General features: G+C 39.8%; 1 protein-coding gene across 1 annotated transcript in view; it reads left to right on the forward strand.

Annotated features, from left to right (window-relative positions):
* The window catches only part of ANO6 (anoctamin 6), a 68,820-nt gene that overhangs the window by 10,312 nt on the left and 32,866 nt on the right, over nt 1-25,642 (forward strand). Inside the window, exon 3 of the mRNA XM_075209078.1 lies at nt 2,421-2,558. Within this exon, the coding sequence (XP_075065179.1) occupies nt 2,421-2,558 (138 nt within the window). The remainder of the gene's footprint in view (nt 1-2,420; nt 2,559-25,642) is intronic.

The following is a 25,642-nucleotide window of genomic DNA, read 5'->3' on the forward strand; positions in this document are numbered from 1 at the left end:
CCAACAGCTTTAATTCATAGATTATAAATAGAATAACTGGTAATAACAGTGGAAAACTGTAATATTCTGATATCTATCTATAAAACACCTAGATTAGTCCAAGCTCATAGTATAGGACATTATCAGTATAAATATCTGCATAGTCACCACTTGAAAATACAATCAGGAATTTAAAGTACTTGGAAGACAACCACCCCCAACAGAAAATATGTGACAATAATAAGTCTCAAGTATCAGTTAGTAGAAAGTGGTATAGAAAAAAAAATATCCACACAATTCATCTATGACCAGGGTAGGGCTGGCAAATTTTAGTCTGGGGGGGGGGGGGGGGGGGGAGGGGATGGAGACTCGACTCGGCAGCCTATTGGGAACATTTTAAAGAAAAAAAATGCAGACTCCCCCCTGACCCCCCCCCCCCCCCCAGCCCCAGTCTGTGACAGATCAATATGCTATATTTTTGCAAAAGTACATAATTTTATTTCTAAATTGTTTAGATTCACTACTAAAGATAATTTTATAGGCCTCTACAGACAAACTGGTTCTCAGAATCATTGTATGATAAAGTATTATACTGTTTTATGATTTGTTGCAATGGTTTTCTATAAAAGAAATGTGTTTATTTTCTATTACTCCTGAATGCAGTGTACAAGACCCAGACTTTAACGTCCTTAATTACCACAGACTATCTACTGCTTCATTCTGTAAAATTGATTTATATCCGTGACTAAACCCGCATCTCAACAAAGCCTATTGTAAAATCAATTTCTGCTCAGATGGAAAGTTAAATCTAATGCCAAGACCTCAAATTCAATTATCTAGTTCAGGTCGCCCATTAATTAAATTGCATGTTACCTCATCTCTATTAGTTTAAGGGGGGAAAAATAACTCTAAATACTATTATCAATTTAAAAGTACTTGTAAGCAATGACACTCGTGGGTTTTATATATTTCATATATTCACATGTAATTTTTTTTGTATGTTATTGTTCTGTCATACCCATATGGCTGGGTTTGCACCCTCATAGGAGCCTATAGGCACACAATCTGACACCCTAAGCCTTGTCTTATCCAGTAGCTACATATTTAAAAAGGAAAAGCCTATTTTTCTGCAGGCTAATTTTACTACCATACACAATTAATGTCTATCTTAATTATAATTTTTCGATTTACATCATACTTGCCAACTCTCCCGGAATGTCTGGGAGACTCCCGAAATTCGGGTCTGTCTCACGGACTTCCGGGAGAGCTGGCAAATCTCCCGCATCCCGCAATTGTGGAGCTAAAATGACTCGATTTGCGGTGAATCGCGTCATTTTGACCCTGCCCCACAACAAAACGGCATATTTGACGCGGGGGCGGTGCCAACATGACACAATTTGCTATGCCCCCGCCCCCTCCTTCCCCCTCCCGCCCTCTAGACACGCCCCTCTCCCAGATACAGCTTGCCAAAGGTAGGCAAGTATGATTTACATTGGTTAGTTTTCTAATACTAATGAAAAAGAAAAGTTTGGCTAGTGTAGTGGGCACAGTCACAAATACAATATTTTACAACAGGACGGTTGCTTTTAGAATGCTAAGACGTTCACAATTTAACATATTGGCTTTACAAACTTGTAGATTAATAGCATATAATCTTTAGGATGCAATGTTATGTAAAACAGTAATTTATTTAACCAAAACTTTACATAAAGCATCACATAAATTTTTTATCCATTAAAAATGACAGACTATCAAACATTATACAGAATAACATACATGCCTACTTTTTTTTCACTCTCCCTCTGGGAGATCCCAGAGGAGATGTACAGGGGGGCATGATGAAGCGAATTTGTGTAATATTGCAGCGGGGGTTCAGCCATCATAACACGGTTCGCTTCACCAGACCTCTGTGTAATTATGTGAGTCATGTCCGTGTTTATGTGCGGAAGGGTTTGATAAAGCTATTCACAAACAAACAAGTGAAGTGGGATTCGGGATTGCCACCTACACAGCTGGAAGTCCGGGAGGGCTCCCTGAAATTCTAGAGTCTTCCGGACATTCCAGGAGAGTAGACAAGTCTGAATTGGCAAATGCCACGATATTTTATATGCAGTGCTTTACCAAGTTTTCCATAGTTGTATTTTTACCATTTTAATATGATATTAAATTGTACCAAGGTTGTTTTTTGTTTTATTTCGAACATTGCAAATGTCAGGAAGTGATTGGTTTAGCAACCTTTGTAGACTTCCTGTGTTTTTTTTGTCACAGGATGCGACTCCTGTGGAAAATAGTGTGGATTTCCAGCACTATATTGAGTGTTATTTACTGCAAGCTAAATTGGCAACTATGTTACTTCAATGTGCCTGTCTGTTTCTTGTGTACTTTTTATCTATCGCAATTAGAGCCTTTCCCCCCCCCCCCCCCTCTTTTATCAAACCTAGGTAGAATTTAATCAAAACTCTGAATCCTTATTCTTCAATGATGATCAAAGGCGAATTGATTATATTTTAGTATATGAAGATGAGACCCTGAAGGAGCAGACCAAGAACACCAAGAAATACTTATTTCTTAAGCAGCAGGTATGTTAAGTATGTTTGTTTATTTTTCGCTTGGAAATGCTGCTATAAGTACTAAAATCATTTCTAATGCAGAAAGGTGTAGAGTCCTTGGATTCCTTTGAACCTTTGTAGATCACATGACATGTTGATGTGCTTAAGTTGTGGCATCAACACTGAGAAACATCCCAATGTCTGAAAGGAAGTTTAATTTGGGTGTTTCCTAGACCCACAGCGGCTGATGGTATTTCTGTCTTGTTTCATATGCTATACATTGATCTTGGAGGTTTAATAGAATTGATGAGCAGTTAATTTTCCAGACCACTAAGTATAGTTAAAAGGTTTAACACTCTATGGTTGCTTTAGTTTGTTTGTTTGTTTGTTATACCAGCTATCTATGGCTGTTTATTAAGGAACATTAATAGGTTTTAATTAAAGAAGTGCTTGACCAGCTGTGCTTTTCTAGTGGCTGGGTACTCTTTGTGCCAATTTCTAGTAAGGTGTTTTAAAGTTCTGGGTGCATGTAAATTAGGAATGAGTTCCTTCATGCTGAGGTGTTTCTCACCCCTGCGCACTTTTAGGCTCATCACATTTTTTTAATGCCTGCTGAACATTTTTGATCAGCAGGCAATAAATAAACAAACAGGGATACCATCATTTGAAAGATGGGCATACCCTCTTTCAAACATGGCTAACCTCAGCTGGGCTGGGGAACATTTGCCCCCCGGGCCGGTCCCACAGTGGGCTACCTTGGGCTGGGTGACGGGGCTACCTGCATTTTTTTTTTTTTTCCTGTAAAATGTTCCTAATAGGCTGCTGAGTGGAGTCTTACCCCCTCGAGCTAAGATTTGCCAACCCTCCTTTGAATCTCAGATTTCTAAGTGCCAAGGATAGGGAGATAAAGACTCTACCAAGCCCACTCTCCCCTTTTCCTGACATTTCCCATAGACATTAATTGACTGTGCATGCTCACACACAATTCTAAGGGAGGAAAGTTTCCTTTGCTCCATCAGAATCAGAAAACCCACAGATCACAGTGGTAAGTGATATATGGGTAACCACTTAAACGCAGGGCTGCCAAGAGGAATTCAGGGCCCCGGTACAACAAATTCATGGGGCCCCCCTTATATTCGAGCATGCTTAAAAAAATTGTGCCGCCACACGGCGCCGCAACATTTTTCGGAGGTGTGGTCATGCATTTGGTGGCATGGTAAATGCCCCATTGGAGCGTGGCTTAACACATCGAAATCACTAGGCTCTGAATTTGCCGTAGCGTCACATATGTCCAGGCACTCCTGACTTTCAGGACATCTAGCACCACAGTGTAGTATAGAAAGAATGCAGTGTGTACACAAACAGTTCAGTCTTGGCCTGCACCGTACATTGGGCACAACACTCACCAAAAATTGCCATTGTCCCTATAGAATCACAACATTTCACACACTGTGCTGCCCTCTCCTACCTGTTCTTCTCACTTTCACCACCTGTGGCTGCTGATTTCTTTAGTTGTGGCTTGTCCGGATCCTGGAATGTTGGAGGACCTATTTGGGAAAAAAAATGGCTACATATAGAAAATTACAGCCAGCTCCGGCGTTAAATCAATAGCACCCATGATTAATAATTAGGCCTTCCTCAGCCCCAACATTAAAATAATAGGTTTATTTATTAAATGTGAATACTATTTCCCTTCCTGCAAACAGCCCCAGCAATACCTATTTCCCGCAACCATCACTGCCATTAAATAATTCATAGTCACATTTAATAAATAGACCTCATTCTCCCCAATCTCAGCCCCACATTCAATAGCCCCCAAACCAACCCATCTTAAATTAAGTCCCCACTATTAAATTGCCTCACGATCGCCCTACAAACAAAATAGCACCCATTTATTAGCCACCACCTACCTCACACTCACTACATTGCAACAAGCCCCCTGTGCCATCACACACACATTACTGTGCCCCTTCATCACAACTACACTGTGCCCCCTTATGCTCACACTGCGCCCTCCATGCTGTCTTCCCCCCTTCTTTTTCTGTGCCTCTCTCCCCCATTTTTTTCCCCTCTGTGCCTCTCCCCCATTTTTTTCCCCTCTGTGCCTCTCCCCCATTTTTCCCCTCTGTGCCTCTCCCCCATTTTTTCCCTCTGTGCCTCTCTCCCTTTTTTAATCCTCTGTGCCTCTCTCCCTTTTTTAATCCTCTGTGCCTCTCTCCCTTTTTTAATCCTCTGTGCCTCTCTACCTTTTTTTAATCCTCTGTGCCTCTCTCCCTTTTTTTAATCCTCTGTGCCTCTCTCCCTTTTTTTTTTTATCCTCTGTGCCTCTCTCCCTTTTTTTTTTTATCCTCTGTGCCTCTCTCCCCCTTCTTTATAGCACTGTCCCTTTCTGTTTCCCCCCTTGCCTCTCCGTTTCTTTGCTTACCTTTTGTTAGCTTCTTTCTTGTCTCTTCTTCTCTTCTGTCTTCTGTCTTCTCTTCTTTCTTCTGGCTTGGTCCTGTCTGCGGTGCTCCCCACTGACTGACGGGCGTGACTTGATGACGTCACGCCCGACAGTCAGTGTGAATGGAGAAGAGAGGAGAGAAGGGTTTTTTGTCTTGGTTTTTTTTCCTTCCAGCTGGTTCTTTTTTTATTCGGACATCCGGTGGTCAGGAGATAAATACTTCAATGAAAGGGACATGGATTGGTCAAATAACGGGTTTATTAATAATGCGGTAAAGATAATTTTGGTAAGCAACCACGCCACTGACCCCTTCAACTCAATGGTAATGACAAAATATTAATATTCAACTAGAGCACAATAGCATTTAACATATAATAACAATAAATGAATTTTCAGGTAAATCACATAACATTAACATAATCTAAAACATTTGGTGCACCAATATTATCCCTGGTAACGTTACCATATTTTACACTCAGTCCTGGGTTGAACTGTGCACAGGAATTTTGTAGAAATGCTGCACGTGGTTGGGGCCCATAAATTACTTTAAATTACTAAATTACTTTTTCACGCCAAATAAACTGATGATCTTTTGTATTACAGTCTCTTTTGTGTGTATTCACAGACCTCTCTATTTTCTCTCCTCTCACACTGTTCTCTGTACATAGCTCAGTCTGTTTAATGTGATTTCACAGATCTCTATACTGCTTATTTGTTTTCAGTACTTTCCTTTTTACTCACACCTCTCTTTGGCTCACTTCTTATCTTCTTCTCTTCTTACACTTACTTCACTTTTGATCTGCTTATATATCACTTTGTCCGATTTTCATTCTGTCCCTATTTTTCTCTCTCAGTCTATGCAGACACAGGGATCTCTCTCCCTCAGAAGTCTAGAACTTTCCTCTTCCCACTGCCTTCTGGGAGTTCACAATTATTACCAAAGTTAGTGGACTTGTTGCTGTGCCCCACACTCCTCCTTCCTGTTACTCCCGGCAACCACCAACCACTCCCAACTGTCACTTCTCCCTCAAGAAAATATATATATTTTTTTAAATCTTTATAAACACTTTTAACAATTAACAAATTAAATTAACAAATTAAAAACATATAGATACACCCCAGGGTACTCAGATTTTGGGGCACCACACATGAGGTTAGCGTTGCTGCCTCTCAGTTGTAGGGCTTTTGAATCCAACCAGGACCCTATCGATGTGGAGTTTGTATGTTCTTCCTGTGTTTTGCATGGGTTGCAAGGTATTTAGACTGTAAAATATATGTGTGTGTATATGTATTGGTGATGTGGATATTTCCCTTTTCATAATGGTTTACCTCACTTTAAATAGCTGTAGATAATCTATTGTTGGAGGAGGGGAATTTAAAATGCAATACGCAATCTCACCTAGGCTACAATTTTGATTGGATTTTTATGGCGTCATATACGCTTGGAACATGATTTAAAACGCATGAAAAATAACTTGCTTATGTATTTTAGTGAGTTATTTTTTTAAGTGTTTTCCATGGAATTTTCATAAGTTGCACTTTTACAATGTAATGTATTGGTAGTGCACATTCACACATGTTAATAGGTTGTGCCACATAATGCAAAGATGGTTACTAGCCTATAAAATATCTATTTATCTATTTTTAATGTGTGTTTTTGGTGTTGGTTAGTGGCTGCAAAATGCTCCTACAGAGGATAGCTGTGAATGGGGCAGCATACTTTGTGGTACATTAACATCGGTAAATAAAAAATGTGTTTACTTAATTATTGGTAAATAGAAAACCACTTCTGTTTGTTATATAGCTGATCTGTGGGATGAATAATGAGAATCTCTGCATTTAATATGGTGACAGTATTGCTTTCACAGAATAATCACAATATATATCCTTTTAAAGCAGGAATTTACAAGCAATTCAAACTACCTGGTTTTATTCATTACAATGACAGCAGATATCATTTCATTCAACTGATCAAATGTGTTTTTCTATATAGAAGGTAGTGGGTCTTGGCCATCTATCACTCACTCATATTGTTTTTTGGGGTTTTTTTTACTGCAAAGTTTCTCTGCATGATTTCCATGGATCTTTACTAAAGCTTGTATTATACTATTATGTTTCTTTCAGTCACTATATGGGGGACTACACATCAGTGGTAGATTTCTCCACTCGGATATAGGGTAAATCCCCAGTGAGCCACACTGCCTGACCTCTTCCATTTCACTTTGAATCTAAACAGCTTAGTCTAACAAAACACTGGTACGCATAACATACACAGGTATAAAACATACATAACCCGGAGGAGAGGTCATTGTTGGAGGGACCATTGTGACGCCATTGCGTCACCGTAGCTATGCCCCACATTTTTCTTTTTTGCATCGATCTTGAACAAATTTAAACATGTTCGCTAGATAAACTCTATAAACTCTAAGACCCTTTTTTTTTTTTTTTTTTTTTTTCTAAATATATCTTTACAATTTCCATTTATTAATGTTATCATATGTCCAATATGGTGCCCAAAACTGCACCCCATATTGAAGCTGTGGTCTAGCTAGTGGTTGGTATACAATCGCAAAGTTAGTACAGCATGAAAATAAAGGTCACCTTTGAAGCCACTGCCTGGCCCCGTATGCTGCTATTCTACTATCAGCTAGTGTTTCTAAGTCCTTCTTCTTCTTGGGTTTTTTTCCCAATACATTCTGTTTAATTTTTAGGCAGCACAGTTGTTACCACAAACATGGAGACTATCCCTACATTTATCTACAATAAACTTAATTTGCCATGTCACGCTTGCCATTTTGTCTAAATATTTGTCACAAGTTATTATCCTGTGTGTTAATAATCTTACTGTAATGTACACTGCAGGTGAATTGTACAGTTAATGTTCTAGACCGGCGGTTCCCAAAGTGTGCGCCGCGGCGCTGTCACTGTGGTGCCGCGGCGCTGTCACTGTGGTGCCGCGGTCCAGCCCTAAAAAAAAGAAAGCAAACAGAAACTTGCCAATCCACGCGGCGCTAGGACCCAGCAGCCGCCTCTCTCCCGTAGCTGTCACTGAATATCGACGTCTGTGACAGCTGCGCGAGAGAGGAGGCTGCTGGGTCCTAGCGCCGCGCGGATTGGTAAGTTTCTGTTTGCTTTCTTTTTTTCTATAGCTGGCGCGGGGCAGAGGAGGAGGGCAGATGGCAGAGGAGGGGGACAGATGGCAGAGGAGGGGGACAGATGGCAGAGGAGGGGGGCAGATGGCAGAGGAGGAGGGGGGCAGATGGCAGAGGAGGAGGGGGGCAGATGGCAGAGGAGGAGGGGGGCAGATGGCAGAGGAGGAGGGGGGCAGAGGGCAGAGGAGGGTGACAGCGTGAGAAAGGGCAGAGGAGGGTGACAGCGTGAGAGAGGGCAGAGGAGGGTGACAGCGTGAGAGAGGGCAGAGGAGGGTGACAGCGTGAGAGAGGGCAGAGGAGGGTGACAGCGTGAGAGAGGGCAGAGGAGGGTGACAGCGTGAGAGAGGGCAGAGGAGGGTGACAGCGTGAGAGAGGGCAGAGGGGGATGACAGCGTGAGAGAGGGCAGAGGAGGGTGACAGCGTGAGAGAGGGCAGAGGAGAGTGACAGCGTGAGAGAGGGCAGTGTGCCTGGATGCAGAGGGGGCAGTGTGCCTGGATGCAGAGGGGGCAGTGTGCCTGGATGCAGAGGGGCATTTTTGCATACAACTAAATAAGTATTTCTGTCGTGACCTAAATACTTATTACAATTTTTTGACCCAACTACTTCTAAAACAGGACTGCTCAGTAGTTATTTTGGAGGGGTGCCTTGAAAAAATTTGGAGACTCTAAGGGTGCCGCGAACTGCAAAAGTTTGGGAACCACTATTCTAGACAATGAATCCCATTGCTGGTGGCAATGCAGAGGTTAAAAATGAAGGCTGTGCTAGTGCACCAACACAGAAAGCCCTCTAGAGCTAATGTAATTTTAAGCTTTACAGGTGTGAATTGTAATTGTCCATATTGAAGTTAGTGTTAGGAAAGCACCGAAAATTTAGGGAATAAAGTTATGAACTTTGGCAACTTCACAAGTTACAACTTTCTTTCAACTTCACAAGTTGCAGTATTAATGAGGACTGGAAACAAGGGGGAAAATTTATCATGGTCCGGTTTTTTCAACTCTCCGGAAATCGGCGAGTTTACAGCTAAAATTTAAAGCGGCGCTGGCTTTTAAAGGCAAGTGTGCCTTTACAAGCCAGAGCCGCTTTACATTTTAGCTGTAAACTCGACGATTTCCAGCGAGTTGAAATAAACGGACCATGATACATTTACCCCAAGATCTCCCTATTAAGCATACACAGTGTTAATGAAATTGGTGCAGTAAAGATCGATTTTATTTATTTATTTATTTTTGAGAATCGGGACTCCTTACCAGAAACAAAGGATCTGGTACACATAACTGCACCAGGAGCAAGTAGTAACACTAGTCACTGATAACACACGCAATAATCTGGCAACCTGGGGCTCAGCGTGCCTGGTTAATATAGTGTCTGAGGTGCTCCTGGCACCAGCATGCAAAGTACAAAAAGGCTTTTCCTGCACTGAAGCAGCCTCCCACACCCCAGAAGTCAAACGCGAAAAATGTAGGTGATATACAGTAAGTATATTGGCAAATGCTTATAGTGATGGGCCTTAGTGTCCAAAACTACACTAGCTGCATTTGCCTGGAGATTGTAGCAGGGCTGCTGCGGTGTGACACCTACATAACTTGGTGTCATCGGCATATAGAAACCTTACTTTCTGTGTCATCTGCAAGATCATTAACAAAAGATTACATCACTTCTCTTAGAAAGCTAATAAGCTCGTTTGGATTTTAGTATCAGCTCTATGCGAATGAAGCACAAATCTATCCTCTCCTGATCTAATAATATTCCCACTCAAAAACAGAAGCTTCCTATCTGACATTTTTATTTCTGTTGATAACATGACCATATATCCCACCCCACAAGCTCGCTGCCTAGGTGTGATCTTAAAGAACATTTCCAGAATATGCACATATCTCACACAAGACACTGCAAAAACCTTAATTCATGTGCTCATCTTCCACATCGACTATTGTAATTCCCTCCTTACTGGTCTTCCCAAAATCAGACTTGAACCCTTACAATCTATTTTGCATGCAGCGGCTTGATTTTCCTTGCAGTCTCTACATTTGTTTTTCAATGAATCCAATATAAAATTCTTCTAGTAACATAGAAGCCTGTCAACAAAATTGCACTGACATACATCTCCTCACTTGTCTCAAAATATCTCCCAACTCGACACCACCATTCTGCACAAGATCTGCGTCTCTCTTGCACTCTCATCACATCCTCCCATTCTCAGTTACAGGACTTTTTTTTGAGGCTGCACCCACCCTCCCTCGCACAGTAAGACTTTCCTCAAGTCATCAAACCTTCAAGCTTTCTCTAAAAAAACCCATCTCTTCAGACAAACTTATGATATTCCACAACCAGCATCTTAAACTCCCTAGGTTACCCTAGTAGCACCCTCTTGTGAAGATACTGGGTTTTCTGGCCCGATGCTACCCACTTCACGCTGGCTGGCCACCCACGGGTGCCTTCCTATGCCAGGGAAGTCTACCCAGTACCTTCCGGGATTCGTATAGTCACTCAGGCAAATGCAGTTTCAAAAGTACAACCATATATTTATTGTCATACAAACAACACTAGAATATTATGTACACACAGTAAATAAATTCCAGGCAGGTTTACCACATCATCTCTCCCTTACCCCACTAGCGTAAGGAGTTATAGTCACCTAGCTGCCCAGACTTCACGACCCATGGATCTCTCTCAGCTGCATATATAGACTATAGTAGAGAACGACAACTCAAAACCAGTCTTGCACTCTTCATCAATGAAATCACAGAATGAACACCCTTTGCTGGCGCTATATAAATAAATGATGATGAAGATTTTTAAAAACAGGGCTCCACACTGATCCCAGTAGCACAACATTAATAACTTTAGCCCAGTCTGAATCTGTTATAACATGGTTTTGTCCAGGAGACTTAAATAAGAAACTTCTTAATTTAAGATCCTTAATGAATCAGGCCCTAGTTCATTAACTACTAAACTTGGTTGCTTTAGCACACCTGAATGAGTCATCTGGGTCTAGTTCAGGTGCTTTGAGTCTTAATTGTGCTTATGCATAACTGCACCTCCTGCGGCAGCAGACATGTACCATGAAGAACATATCTGTTTACTACAGTAATTCATTTAAAGTATCTATGTGTGTGTATGTGTATATATATATATATATATGTGTGTGTATGTTTATATATTTATTTTTTTCAAAATTTTGCAGGGCATACAATGCCTCAGATTATTTATATGTCACAAATCAGAGGGGATTATCAAATGTTAAGCTTCAGTTAATAGAATCCAATAACATCAACATTTCTGGTTGGATGCATCTGACGTATTCTGTTATATAATATAGACCATATATTTTAAAGGTTTCTTACTCTGCCTTGTGTGTATAACCTAATTTTTAACTGATCTGGCTTACAAACATAAAACTTGTCATAAATGCACCACTTGGACAACCCTGTTCTACATTGATTGCAAATATTTGTTACCTGCTACATATAATGCTATAATGCTAAGGCTCTGCAATAAATAATGTAGAAGGGCTTTAACAGTATTGCTTTTATACACTCAGCACAAAAGACTAGATGGAACTAGAGATGTTCACTGACCCCCGTGTTCTGGTTTTGGATATGGATTAACTTAGAGTTTTGGTCTTTGCAAAACTGCCCCTGCGTGTTTTTGGTTTTAGATCCTGATTGATTTATTTATTTATTATTATTTTTTTTGCTAAAATCACATTTTTTATTTAGTTTTTTTCCCCCCTATATTATTATTAAGCTCAATAACACTAATTTCCAGTCATTTGCAGTCAATTTTGATCACCCCACAGATCACAATATTATTTACATACACTTTCAAACAAAGACTGCAGCAGTTCTTGCCAGTGATAAGGCCATTGTCATGCCTGGGCATAAGACCAAAAAAATCCACCTCTTATGTGTGGAATTATTTTTACCCAAATCCTGACAACAGTTGTCTAGCCATATGTAGCTTTGTAAAGCCACAGTCAGTAGAGGTAGGGACCTTAACCATATTGGAACCTCCTCCATGTAACGCCATTTGAAGCGAGTTCATGGAAAGCTTTTGTGGAAATCGGAAACCTATGCTATAAATACCAACAAGCAGTCCAGCATCAGCTACCTCCCATCTGTCAGCTAGATCCCAGCACCTGCAATCTACACCCCCAACACCTTCATCATCAACATCCTCACAAGTGATCGGAGTTAGTCCTGCATCCAAGTTGCTAAGGCAAGATGACTCCTCCCCTATCCAGGACTCCTCAGAAGAATCCTTGCACGTTAGACCCACTGTTGCTGCTACTGCTGCTGGGGGTAGATCTTCATCCCAGAAGCAGACCAAGAAGATGACGACTACTAGTAGTTTACAACAATTGACTGTTAAACAATCCTTTGCAAGAGGAAGCAAGTATGAACGCTGTTACCCAGTCGCAAAGTGGATTACAGACGCCATGGCGACTATGCTAGTATTAGATCTGCGTCCAAAATCCACTATTGATGCAGCTGGTTTTAGACAGTTACTTGAGGTCTTCTGTTCCTGTTACCAAATTCCATCACTACACCATTTTACTAGAAAAGCTATTTCTCACCTCTACCAGAAGGTTTGTAAAAATGTAATTATTGGGCTACAAAATGGCATTCTACCCACTGTACACTTAACCACGGATATATTGACAAGCGGAACTGGGCAAACTAAAGATTATATGACTGTGACAGCCCACTGGGTTGTCACTCATATAATCTGGGACAGCAGCATGTACCCAAGAACATCGCATTTTCAGAGGCAGGCTACTCTGTGTATCATCTGCTTCACTAAGAGGCTTATTATTAATAATAATATTTATTAATAATATCATACATTTTGTAAGGCACCACAGTGCTCCACAGCGCCTTACAGTAGGGAAGACCAAGACATACATAACACAGGATATACGTAAAGCAAGAACTGTCAAGGCAAACAAAATTAATGGAGACATAAAAACAAAGGGTATGGAGGACCCTGCTCATTCGAGAGCTTACATTCTAAAGGGAAGAGGGCACAGCTAAAACAAGAGGAGCAAGTGTGGCTCAGAGTGGAGATTGGAGTCCTGAATGTCACTGGAGACTTTGAAGGACACTGCTACCCCTCCTCTTTCTTTTCTACCTATGACGCTGCCCAACTGCACTAGAGACTGATAAGAACTGTGCTACCCCTTCTGTGTCCCTCTGTGAAATGGCGCTGGATCGCCGTGGAGGGCGGTACTTATAGAATCCAAAGCTCACGAAATCTGAGATTCGACAACGTAACAATAACGTTTTGCCTCGTTCTCAATTCCGAGGGCTCGGTACTTGGATCTGCTAACTTCGGGTGTGTACAGTTCTCGTGGTACCGAGCTTGAGCATCTCTAGATGGAACAATATGAAAAGGGAGTTTGTGGTCAACATTTTATGCTTATTCATGTTAAGCAATAAAGATATGAAAATAGTACAATTAAACAGGGAATAGTTGTGTGAATTGATGGCAAATTAGCAATATTTTTATAAGTAGCCATTGGTTGAAAATGTTTGGAGATTATGAACAGGTCCTAATGAACATCTCCGTTTAAAGTTTAGGCAATCCAAGCAGGTATCAACTTTAATTACTGAAAAGTTTGACTTGTTTAGTGATTTGAAATGTAATCCTGCCCTGTGTTTAACTATTTGTTATGAGAATGCTGAAAAATGTCTAATTTATGTTTCGTAAATGTAATGTATAGGATATAATGTATAAGATATATATTGCCATTTAATGAAAAAAAAAAAAATTCTACCAACATAGGAGAAACCACTGCTTCAGACAACAGCAGCCAGAAAATATGCATCTTAAAATGTCATTCCTTATGATTTGTTCCCCCTTGTATTATGCTGCCAGAAATAATTGCACATTAGTGTTGTCTACTATTTAACTGAGGATATACAAGCTCTAATATATTTGCATTATTGAGCTTTGTTGCTTTGCCTATGCTGTAACCAGCACTTGGACTACAATAAGGATCATTGATTGGTACTGAAAATGGACTTTATGTGCACATGGACTTATTTTTTGTTTGTTATACAAAATTGATCGCAGAATGTGGATACAAACAAAATAAGGGTTGCAGCTATAGTAAATTATCATATTGTGTAGATACAGGGCTTTTTTATCCAAATGAATCTGTGATCCCTGTTTCTGACTTCATTAAACTTTCATTTCAGAAAGCAGTTGCAAACAGATAGAAAATTAGCGTTTTCAAGCTCTTAGAAAAAATGCTTCCAAATTATTTTGCTGTTTAGTAAACCTAATTTCTAAATGCCTTATTTGTAGGAAAATAGTACAATACCCAAAAATATTTAGCAACACCCCTCTTTAATGATGCTTTTCTATAGCTGTGATAACTCTTTACTTGCTGCAGTTTACCAAAGAAAATGTCATTGGAGCAGTTGAGCAATGCTTCGCTCCCAGGAGACACCGCCAGGCCGCAGTAAGAGTAGTCTATCAATTAGCACATGTGTGAGCCAGCTTCCTCCACTGGAACTGAAAGTCCACACTTGGGCTACTGCTTCAGCTTCAGCTTCATTAAAATAAAAGTATATTAATAATAAAGTTTAAAAGTGAAGAAAACTGGGAAAATAACCTTTTTATTTAAAAAAGAAAAAAAAACAACTAAAAATGAGCTGCTGTCTTTGGTGAACAGGCTTCCTCATTGCAGGAGGCCCCCGGCTCGTCTCCCTTTAAATAGACCCCTAAATATAAAATGTAAATGATTCCTTATGTCCAGGCTCAGAATTGGGCCTTTACAAAATCTGCTTTCTCACAACTTGAGAAAATGTTCTCCTTGAAAGATGTGGTTGCAGAACTGGAGTATATTTAGCTCTAATTATATCATTGTCTTGTATTGTGGTGTTGAGTGGAATTCCTCTGAGAGTTTTGTTACTGTTGGTTTGTGTCTCTGTAGTATAATTAGAGGGAGGGTTGTGTCTTTACCGCCAAGTAAAACAAAATTACCACCTGTCGCCATCTCAAGAGTATTTCTTGAATATATGTAACATTTATTTTTTTAGTGTGCACAATTTTTTTGTGGACATGGGTACAAACTAGCTCCTGCGCAGTTTGAAGGTCAATGTACACCACCATTCACTCAGATTTGTGTGCTATTACAAGAGCTTACTTCTGTGTCCTAACACAAAGTATAATATCATATTAACTTGTTGAAATTAAAACTAATTAAACTAGTTTAGTTAAAACTAAATTTTTCGTTTTCAATGAAATTACCATTTAATTCTTCTGGCAATCATTTAATTCAAACTTATTACCAATCCGTGATGTCTAGAAGTGTTTACGTTTCAGTGCCATGAAATTATTTCTTTTTTCCTACAATGGCCGCCTGCTCAGCAACTTAATGTACGAGCTCAATTAACTTATTAAAAATAGAGATGTTCACTGGCCCCACCCCCTACCCCGGGTTTTGGTTTTGCTTTTGGATCTATTTTTCTTATTTTTAGAAAAATAGCCAAAATATGCTAATATCACATAATTTTGCTCTTTTTTGTTATTATTATTATTAACCTCAACACTAATTTCAAGTAATTTGCAGTCAATTTTGACCACTTCACAGATGACAATATTATTTTCATACTTTCGGACAAAGCTGCAGCGTCCTGGCTGGATGCTAAGCGACAGAGCAACGACACAAACACACGGCAGTTCATAGCACATGTAGGAAACATTGCCACACAGCAGTGGCAGAAAAGAAAAGTGGTACAAGATAGAATTGTCCTTGGGCCCTCCCACCCACCCGTGTGTAAGATATTGAAAAGGACATGTACAGTTCAGCAAAGCAAGCACTCCAGCGACAAGCAGTGCCACTTTTGGGGCCGAAGTGCTTGGTTTGTTTGGGCCACCACAAAACAAGCTACCAATAGCTTAGGTGCCTTAAGCCGAACAGTGCTGTTAATGAACTCTATATTATTAAACCATGTCTGCTCATGCTGCATCTTTAATCTCCTTCACCTCTGTGGATACCTCCCTCTCATTCCTGTAGAACTGCCAAACTTATGTAGACACATGAATGGATATTACAACTGGAGTGGCCTTACATCTGCTTCAGACAGACTGTGACACAGAACATGTGGGCAGCATGGAATCTGTCATGTTGGAATACGCTGCATTGAACAGAGATTTGAAGCAAAATATAGACAGTTGAGACCATACTTAAGTTAAAATGTGACCCACTGGATGAGATCCCGGATTTAAGAGAGCTTGTACACAAGAGATACACTGGGCTTCAGAAGAATAATACAGAGGAGACCCTGAGGCAGGACAATAAATATGTCCAGTTTAAAGAACACCTAAGAAACCTGAGAAAATAAATGGTTGTGTCATCGGCCCCTGCAGACTAAGCTTTGGAAGATTAAGACAAGGAGATTGCCGTCACCTTGCGTACAAGGCCGGTACAGTGAAACTGGGAGTGGCTCATGAAATCGGTTATGATTAATTTGATCGCTCCACCAGTTGCTAGGATAACTGTGGTAATTCTACAGCTAATAAATGTCGACGGGCGCTGACTCCCCCTGTCATCTGACCTGTCATCATCTTGCTCACCAGGAGCTCCTTGCATATCTTCAGATCTGGGTCGGTTGGAAACAAAGAGAAGACATAGCTCTTAAACCTAGCATCAAGCACAGTCGCCAAAATGTAGTGATCCGATTTCAAGATTTTTATAACGCTTGATTTGTGGCAAAGCGAATAAAGTACTTGATCTACAAGTCCGACATACTTGGCATAATTGCTTTGTTTAATCTCCTCCTTTCAGTTTCTCAAGCTGCTTTTCCAATAGTCTAATTAAGGGAATCACTTGATCTAGGCTAGCAGTGCCGGAACTCACTTCACATGTGACTACTTCGAATGGTCTCAGCACCTTGCTTGAGTAAAATACACCCCTTCCCCCCCCCCCCCTCTTTCTGCTGCTTGTTAGTTTTTTTTTTTAGCATAAGTTTCTCTCATGGCTTGTGGAGTAAGCGTGGATGGCTTTTTGCTGTTCCTCCATCCTCAGAACTATATACAGGGTGGAATTCTCCTTTGTCACCACCTCTTGCTTCAGTTGGTGGCAGGGCATGTTAAATTGCTCTTGTAGCTGCTGCAATCTCCTACACGCTGTTGCCAAATCCTGGAAGTGTTCAGATATTTTATGGGACACAGACAGCATCTCTTGCACGTCCCTGTGATTTTATAAAAAGTTCTTCACCACCAAGTTTATTGTGTGAGCAAAACAGGGAATGTGATGGAATTCACCCAGCTATAATGCTTTCACAATATTGGTGGCGTTATCAGAAAATACATATCCTGAGGAGAGTCGAAGCGGGATAAGCCATGTTGCAATGACATCCATTCGTTTTGTAACAACAGATTGTCAGCTGTATGCCTCTTAATGAAGCCAGTGATACAGAGTAGCCTGCCTCTGACAAATGTAACATTCTTGGGTACCTGCTGCTGCTATTCCTGCTGGGAAGGCGAATCACCAACCCAGTGGGCTGTCAGTCCTATAATCTTTAGTTTTCCCAGTTCCACTTGTCCTCATATCTGTGGTTAAGTGTACAGTGGGTAGAATGGCATTTTGTAGCCAAATAATTACATTTTTACGAACCTTCTGGTAGAGGTGAGAAATAGCTTTTCTAGTAAAATGGTGTAGTGATGAACTTGCGTCAAATGGCATAACATGGATGAGGTTGCTAGATGGTTAAGGTCCCTCCCTCTATTGGCTGTGGCTTTACATACACTACAAATAGCTAGACAACTGTTGGCAGGATTTGGGTAAAAATAATTCCACACATAAGAAGTGGCTTTTTTGGTCTTATGTCCAGGCATGACAACGACCTTCTTCTTATCACATGCCAGAACTGTTTCCACTGGTGCAGGACTTACACAAACAACATCATCCTCATCAACGTCCTCATTAGCTCCCTCATCTGCTACACAAATATTCCCCTCATCCTGTTGCAATTCCAAAGTGGCATCCTCAATTGGTGTATTCGCGGCTACACTCAGGCTGTTCAGGCACACATCTGCAGAAATGCTGAAAGGGGCCTTCTTTATGGGTACACTATCAGAAAGGTCAGGATTACACATAGCACTCTCCTAAGGGATTTGTGTCATTTCTGAATCTGAACATATATTTTCCTCTAATGCCTTCCAGATTTCTTCCAGGTCGGCTTTTACGCGTAAAAGTATTTGGAGACAACTTTTGTAGTCAGAATGACAAGGTCTTGCTTGGTCATGACTGACCTTACAAGAAGATGCCTCAGTGACAGTTACAGAGCTAGCACTCATAGAGATAGGCGAAGACCTCATTCTTTCCTCACCACTGCATGTGTAGAATGGCATGTTGGCAATTTTTTATTTATTTTTTGCAGATAACTTTGCCTGGATTACAGTTTTTTTTTTCTTTACCAAGGTAAAAGGTGTCTTGTTTTGTTTTTGTTTTTTATATTTTTGTTTCCCTGACTTAAAAACACTGCACTTTAACATAGGCTTTAGCAGATGACGTAGAGGGATTACAATCATCTTGACTGGTGCCAGCAGCTGTTTGGTGCTTTTGGTCTTCTGTGTACTGCTGTAAATCCATTTTGATAACACAGTAAAATGTGATTGCAGATTCTGAAGAAAACTAATTATTTGTATTTCAGCAATGACAATTAGCAATAGAGCTCTCCTGTTTCTGTGTGAGCTATAACTAGATAGAATGTCACTGGAGACTTTGAAGAACGCTGCTACCCCTCCTCTTTCTTTTATAGCTATGACGCTGCTCAACTGCAGTAGAGACTGCCAAGAACTGCACTATCCCTTCTGTGTCTCTCTGTGAAATGGCGCTGGATCACCATGGAGGGCGGTACTTATAGAATCCAAAACTTGCCAGATCCGATGACGTCACAATGACATTTTGCCTCGTTTTCATTTCTGAGGCCGTGCGAAAGTACTGAGTCGGCTCGGCTCGGTACTCGGATCTGCTAAGTTCGGGTGGGTTCGGTGCTAGGGAACCGAGCCTGAGCATCTCTACTTAAAGAGTTCCTATTTGCAGCCAGATTAATGGAAGCATGATTTTAGTTTTGAGGTGTTATGTATTTGTTTAGCGATTTATTTTTATTTATATTTTTTTTTGTTTTCCACTCAAGGGGTCCTAATCTTATAAATTACGCTGGCACAATCCCGCATAGGCACCAGCTCTGCACTGATTTTCAATGTACCAGGGGGGAACCCCACACATGTTTTCCTTGTCATGGTAGAAACCAGCCCAGTTGTCTGGGGATGGTTGAGGAAAACGTGTGTAATGTTTTATTACATGTGAGTGCGCCTGCAAATGCACATTTTGTAGGTGTACTCCAAACTATGTAATACAAATCTTCACACACAAAGGACCAGGTGTAATAAAGACAGTCTAATGCTCATGATTTATCTATGGTTTCTTTAAGCCATAGTAAAGGCTAAACCGAGCAGTAAGGACAATAAAATGACAGAAATGATGTATTATTTATATAATTGAAAGGAATTATAGTAAACGTGTAGCAGATTGGACTTTTATTCGTAACATTTATAAACCTCCTTCCTCCTCCTACATTCATCAGCCTTTTCAGTTTGCATAAACTGCTCCTAAGGACAGAGGAGTCCTAGGGATATATTTACTAAACTGCGGGTTTGAAAAAGCGGAGATTTTGTCTATAGCAACCAATCAGATTCTAGTTATTTATTTAGTACATGCTACAAAATGTCAGCTAGAATCTGATTGGTTGCTATAGATAACATCTCCACTTTTTCAAACCCACAGTTCAGTAAATATACCCCCTAATGTGCATTGGATGGAAAAGCGAGGTTCACTAGTTCATTTGTAAATGTCGTCTCATGTTTAAGAAATTATCAAAACTGTGCCTGAGAAAAGTAAAGATCTAAAAATCAAAGCCTCAAATAATATGCAGTGGTAAACAAGATTTAATTTCAGGATAAAAATAGTGAGTACAACTGTAACCCGATGTAAAAGTAAAAATTGTATACATATGATACTTGGCAAGTGCAAGAGATTGTGGTGACAGGATTCTACTCGCCATGGCTCCGCCAGCTCTGCGCAATGCCGCATTCGTGGCATCGCACAACATAGGCAGGGCCATGATGATATGATTTACTGCAAATAGTCATGTCCCTCACTAGAAAAACAGCAGGGAGTACCCCAGATCTTCACTAAGAGTAGACAAGTTTCATATATCTACATGATCAGAATTTTTTTAATAACAATTGGTTATGCTATATCAAAATAGTCAAACATTGACAACCAATGTGTTTGCTGTAATATAATTTAATGCAGAAGTTTATAAAATATAAAAAATAGGTGTTAAATTGTGCCATGAAGTCTGTTATAAGTACTTTAATACTGTATACCACTAAATGGAGAAGAAAAGCATGTGCAAAAGTAATTGAATGACAATATTTGGTTAGAAAACTAAGTAACTAATACACCTAAAATTGGTGTTAGGGTTGAGGCTGGGATGATGGTTAAAATGGTTGTCCCGTCAGAAAGGTAAGGTGTCATAATTATTGACACTTAGGACAATATAACTAGAAAGTAAAAGGCATGAAAATGGTGAGGAGGGAGCCCCAAACAAACAAAGGTAAGATATGTTGGTTAAGTCAAACCAAATCTAGGAAAGCCCATATCCTCATGCCCCAATATACACTAGATATGTGTAAATCGGTAATCTTTCTGAAATCAGCAGTCATATTATATAAAAGATGTACTCGTTTTAGGTGTGTGTTATACAAAGCAATGTCATAGTTTTCTTCTGTTATTTGCAACACAAAGCACAGGTATGAAAATAAGGCAAAACTGGTTTGCCTACCTTGGTAATGTTTCAGTGCGTGCACTGAGATATCGTGTTCACGCATCTGTCAGCTTGGTTGAAGCTTTGTTTTGCTAAGTCTTCTTTCAGCCCTACCTTTGCAAGGATGTGGCGAAACATAAAACAAAACAAGAGTAGTGTAAAACATTACAACAAATGCATCTACCTGCGTGGAAAAGTATTAACAAGAGCTCATACTTACGTGTGTGTGTGTGTGTGTGTGCTTAATTGTATAGGTCTGAAACCTCTAATTCATTGAGAGAGATTGCCTAGTACTGCTTAGAGTACCATCTATCACTTTATAATCTTTCTACCCACACGTTGCAGAGGCCAAACCAGACAGAAGTAATCATAGGGGTATATTTACTAAACTGTGGGGTTGAAAAGGTGGAGATGTTGCCTATAGTAACCAATCAGATTCTAGCTGTCATTTTGTAGAATGTACTAAATAGCTGGAATCTAATTATTTGCTATAGGCAACATCTCCACTTTTTCAAACCCACAGTTTAGTAACTATACCCCATAGACTTTTTAGTCTTCAGTGGCCTCATGGTGGAAATCCAGACACAACAAAAGTTTGCTCTAGCCTTATCACAATGCACTGTAGGGAAAAAAATATTACAAGCAGCCTTAAGGCCTCCTGGTCAATATTTTCTCCTAAAGTCATATATATACGGCTCTCAGCGTCTACATCATCCTTTCAAGCCTATATATTTGTTCTCCCTAAGGAAGGCAAGAAACCAGCACTTTACCCTAGCATCTACCCAATCTCCTTATTAAACGTGAATTACTAAAATGCTGGAAAATATGCTTTTATTCTTCATATACTCTTCTTCAAAGCTTTCTTGTCAACTGATGCAAACAAGATTTGGCAGGTGTAGCATTCTGAATATGAATAAGCTCCAGTGAGTACTATAGATGTTACAAGCCTTGCCATACAATCAAAGTACCAACCTGTAAAATCAAACTTCTCCCGCTTCATTTGGGCGAGCAAATCCCCAAGAACTAAGTTTTGAACTTGTCACAGCACCAAAGTCAGGGGACGGTATTGAAACACTTTGAAGAGACTTTGTCCTTTAGGTGTTTGTTGTTATTTTTAGACAAACCTATACCTCTACCATCCTATGCTACAGAATGGGGGAGACCTGTGTCTTACCTTGATCACCAAACCGTGGCAAAAGACTTTCATGTTGATACAAAATACACAGGAATCTACTCTCCAGTGGTACTGCTCACGGTTACAATTAAAGCTATCTTTACAGGTTTCAGACAGATGTTGGAAATGTGTGGCAAATTATACACCTATGGAGGAGGCATCTTTCCCCAACCCCCCATATTGGCATGAAATTCAGAGACTGATTACTGGTATCACATTCTGCTTGGCCCTTTCTCTTCATCATAACACCTACTGAGTGAAGATATCTAAATTACTGATGTACATGTTCAACCGTTGATCCTGGTCTAATGGAATCCGATACATTATCCATCATTGAGTGGAAAAGGTAAATGAGACCATGGACAATTATATATAATGCCATGAAACAGAATGTGAAGACATCCCTGCCCAAATAAGCTTGCAATCGGAGAAGGGGAGGAACACATTATACGGAATGCAATGGAATAACAATTGTGTTTGCTGGTGGGGAAAGTGCAGGGGCTATAATTAGGCTGCAGTATTATCAGCCTCCAATATTAAAATATTCCTTGGTGACTGGCAGTTCTGTGCAGAGACTGTTGGTGTAGTATGGTTGGCACAAGCAGAAACCGAAGAAGGCAGAGACCTGAAAGATAAGCCAGTCACTGAAGAAATCATGGCAATTCTAACTGCCCTTCACTATTTATCATAACTGAGAGTCCTTCCTCTGCTGGTTGCAGAGAAAACATGAAGAAAGTGGTAATTCTATATAACCAGAGGTCTACAGTTTATGTAAAAACCTGGTTGTCATGGCTAGAATTAAAGAAAATTGCAGATTAAAATTGTCCTCTTGATCCTTGGACCACACGTTAATCAGATGAAATGCACTTTTTCTAGGTTTATTCGCAAAACACACACAGTTGTCTACACCACCTGGTGCATTTGGTATACTCTTTTGACTCCCACTTAACTTCTCTGTGTCGTCGTCCCCCCATAATCCTGTCTTCCCCTTTCGTTAAACAATTCCCCGCCCGTTTTATGGGTTTGTTTCACTTTCTGAGAAGAGAACCACACTTATCTAAGTCAAGACTGGATACCTAAAAACCTTTGTTGGATTAAGATGGGGAAGTGCTGATTTCATTCAAATAGTTCATCAACATTTTGATTCATGGCTAGTGTTGAAATGATTTGTAAAAAATGTAGCGTGTAAAAATACTTTTAAGGGTCATTTTAATAAAGTGCAAAACAGTAATAAATTTCTATTTGCACATATATATCATGATACCTACTTTTGCAGTATTATTGGTCTGGTAAATGGTGAACACAGTAAAAGGTTCACCTCAAAGTCCTGTTTGCTAACACTTTAGGATCCCCCCTTTATTTAAACTTTTTCATTTTATTTCTCTCTTAAAACACTGCTAACTCAAGCCTTGTTTATATCTATTAATGATGAGAGTGAGGAGGTATTGGGATTGTCTTTATTTTACATGGGTTATTGTGAGCATATAAATGAGGGAAGAAGCACAAGAGAAGTATTTGCAGTGGTAATCGTACAGGAACCAGGCAGATCTAAGAGGGCATGAGAGAGAGTATGTTGTAATAAGGTCAGAGATGTATGAGGTGAAGCAGCTTGAATTGGTTTCTGTAAGTTCTGGAAAGCCAGTGTAGGGAATTTCAGAATGGTGTAGCAGATGTGGAACTGTGAAAGAGAAAGATCAGCCACGTCGTGGCATTGAAGATGGATTGGAGTAGGTAGACTAGCAAAGTCGGATAGGAAGAAATTTGAGTAATCATAGTAAGAGTTGATGAAATACTGGATATGGCTTTTGGCAACATCTTCAGTGAGTGTGTATTCTGGCATTGTTTCAAAGAAGGAGACGAGAAGACCACACAGGGGACTGGATGTGTGGAGTAAAGCGTGGGGTGGATTCAACTGTCATGTTACAGCTCAGTGCCACACTCACAGCCTGTTATTGACACACAAGAGGAGAGGAGCAGCACCAAATGGTTTACCCAGCATACATCAAGGGGCATGCTTCATCTCCACTCTCATGGTAGATGGGCTTTTTCCCCCTCAGCTGAGTGTGAAACCCAAATTGTCTAGTAAAGTAATCTTAGTATTGTTTGCTATATTATGGTTTATAGGTCCTAGATGTAGAACTAAAGTGTTGTCCGAGATGACACAAAAGACTATTATTTTTGGCAATTTCAAATTTATGGGCACCATTCAAATATATATATATATATATAATTTTATAACAACTCCTTTGATCACCAAGTTTGATCGGTCTGATTCACTAAACCTTTTGTATTTTGAAACTACCACATTATACGTCACATTATATGTCGCCGCCCTAATTTCTCAGTAAGAATGCAAATCGTATTATTATGCTTTAATGTAATCTTGTAAATTCCATCATTTAATTCTGATATGTATGCGATTGTTTTTCTTTTCTTTTTGTTGTTTAGTATGTTTATATCTTAAAAAATTTCAATAAAAATACTGGATTTTAAAAAAAAAAAAAAAGAATGCAAATCGTGCAATGTATCAAGCTGTGGTTTGACCACCAAAAATCCCAATGGGAAAAGAGATGTTTGCGAAAGGTGAGAGAGAATTCAATGTGTATTTAATCATGTTTAGCAAAGAACGGCCAATGCCCTCCCACGATTTTCCATCAGACGTTGCAAACTGTTGGATATTAATAAGATCAATGCTCTTCATATAAAAACAGGAGCAATAGCACAAAAAAGCACTGTCATAAAACTGTTACTAAAGTGCAAAAATACTCCCCTTTTACAATTAGCCTTACTGAGAATCATTTATAACTGAATGCAACTACTATTCCTGTACTAGCATGTTGCAAACTACAGACTATGGCAGCTATTTACATGGTTTTGCTTTGTATAGCTTTAGTGTTTACTTTAAATGTATTGAGTGAAAAACAGTGACTTTAATTAGAGAGGTATTGGAGATGCTCATTTAAACCTGGTGATTGCTCCTTATCTCACTGCACAAAAAGAAATCACTTTTTACTTTTAAGTACTAAAAATTAGACTCGAACATCTTTTTCATTTTTCTTCTAAATCTGGACACTGCTGTTTCCCATAGTTGCTTACAAATTGTATTTGTATATATCACAGACTGCAGTGCTGTTCTATGTTAGCCATACACACCTGCATTGTTGATGAGTGAATCACTGCAAGACAATTCTTTACGGGGAGGCAAAATTTTATCTTATTTATCCAAATATAACTATACTAATGTACTCACTTTTAAATATTTTTATACCTCGGAAAATGTCGAACATGCCCAGAGTGAGTCAAGCTGCATTAAAAACACACCTTATTTTTGTAATATATTAATCTGAGGATTGACTAACAAACACAAAAGCATAGCAACGGTACTTTTTGTGTATGTATACATTCTTATGTGCCTCATTTTACCTTCTCCTGCTTCCCTTATACTTTACATTAGCCGGGGCTGATATAATGGTGAACAAAAAACTCTTTTACAGCC

This window comes from Mixophyes fleayi, chromosome 4 (assembly GCF_038048845.1).
Source record: "Mixophyes fleayi isolate aMixFle1 chromosome 4, aMixFle1.hap1, whole genome shotgun sequence".
Lineage (NCBI taxonomy): Eukaryota > Metazoa > Chordata > Amphibia > Anura > Limnodynastidae > Mixophyes > Mixophyes fleayi.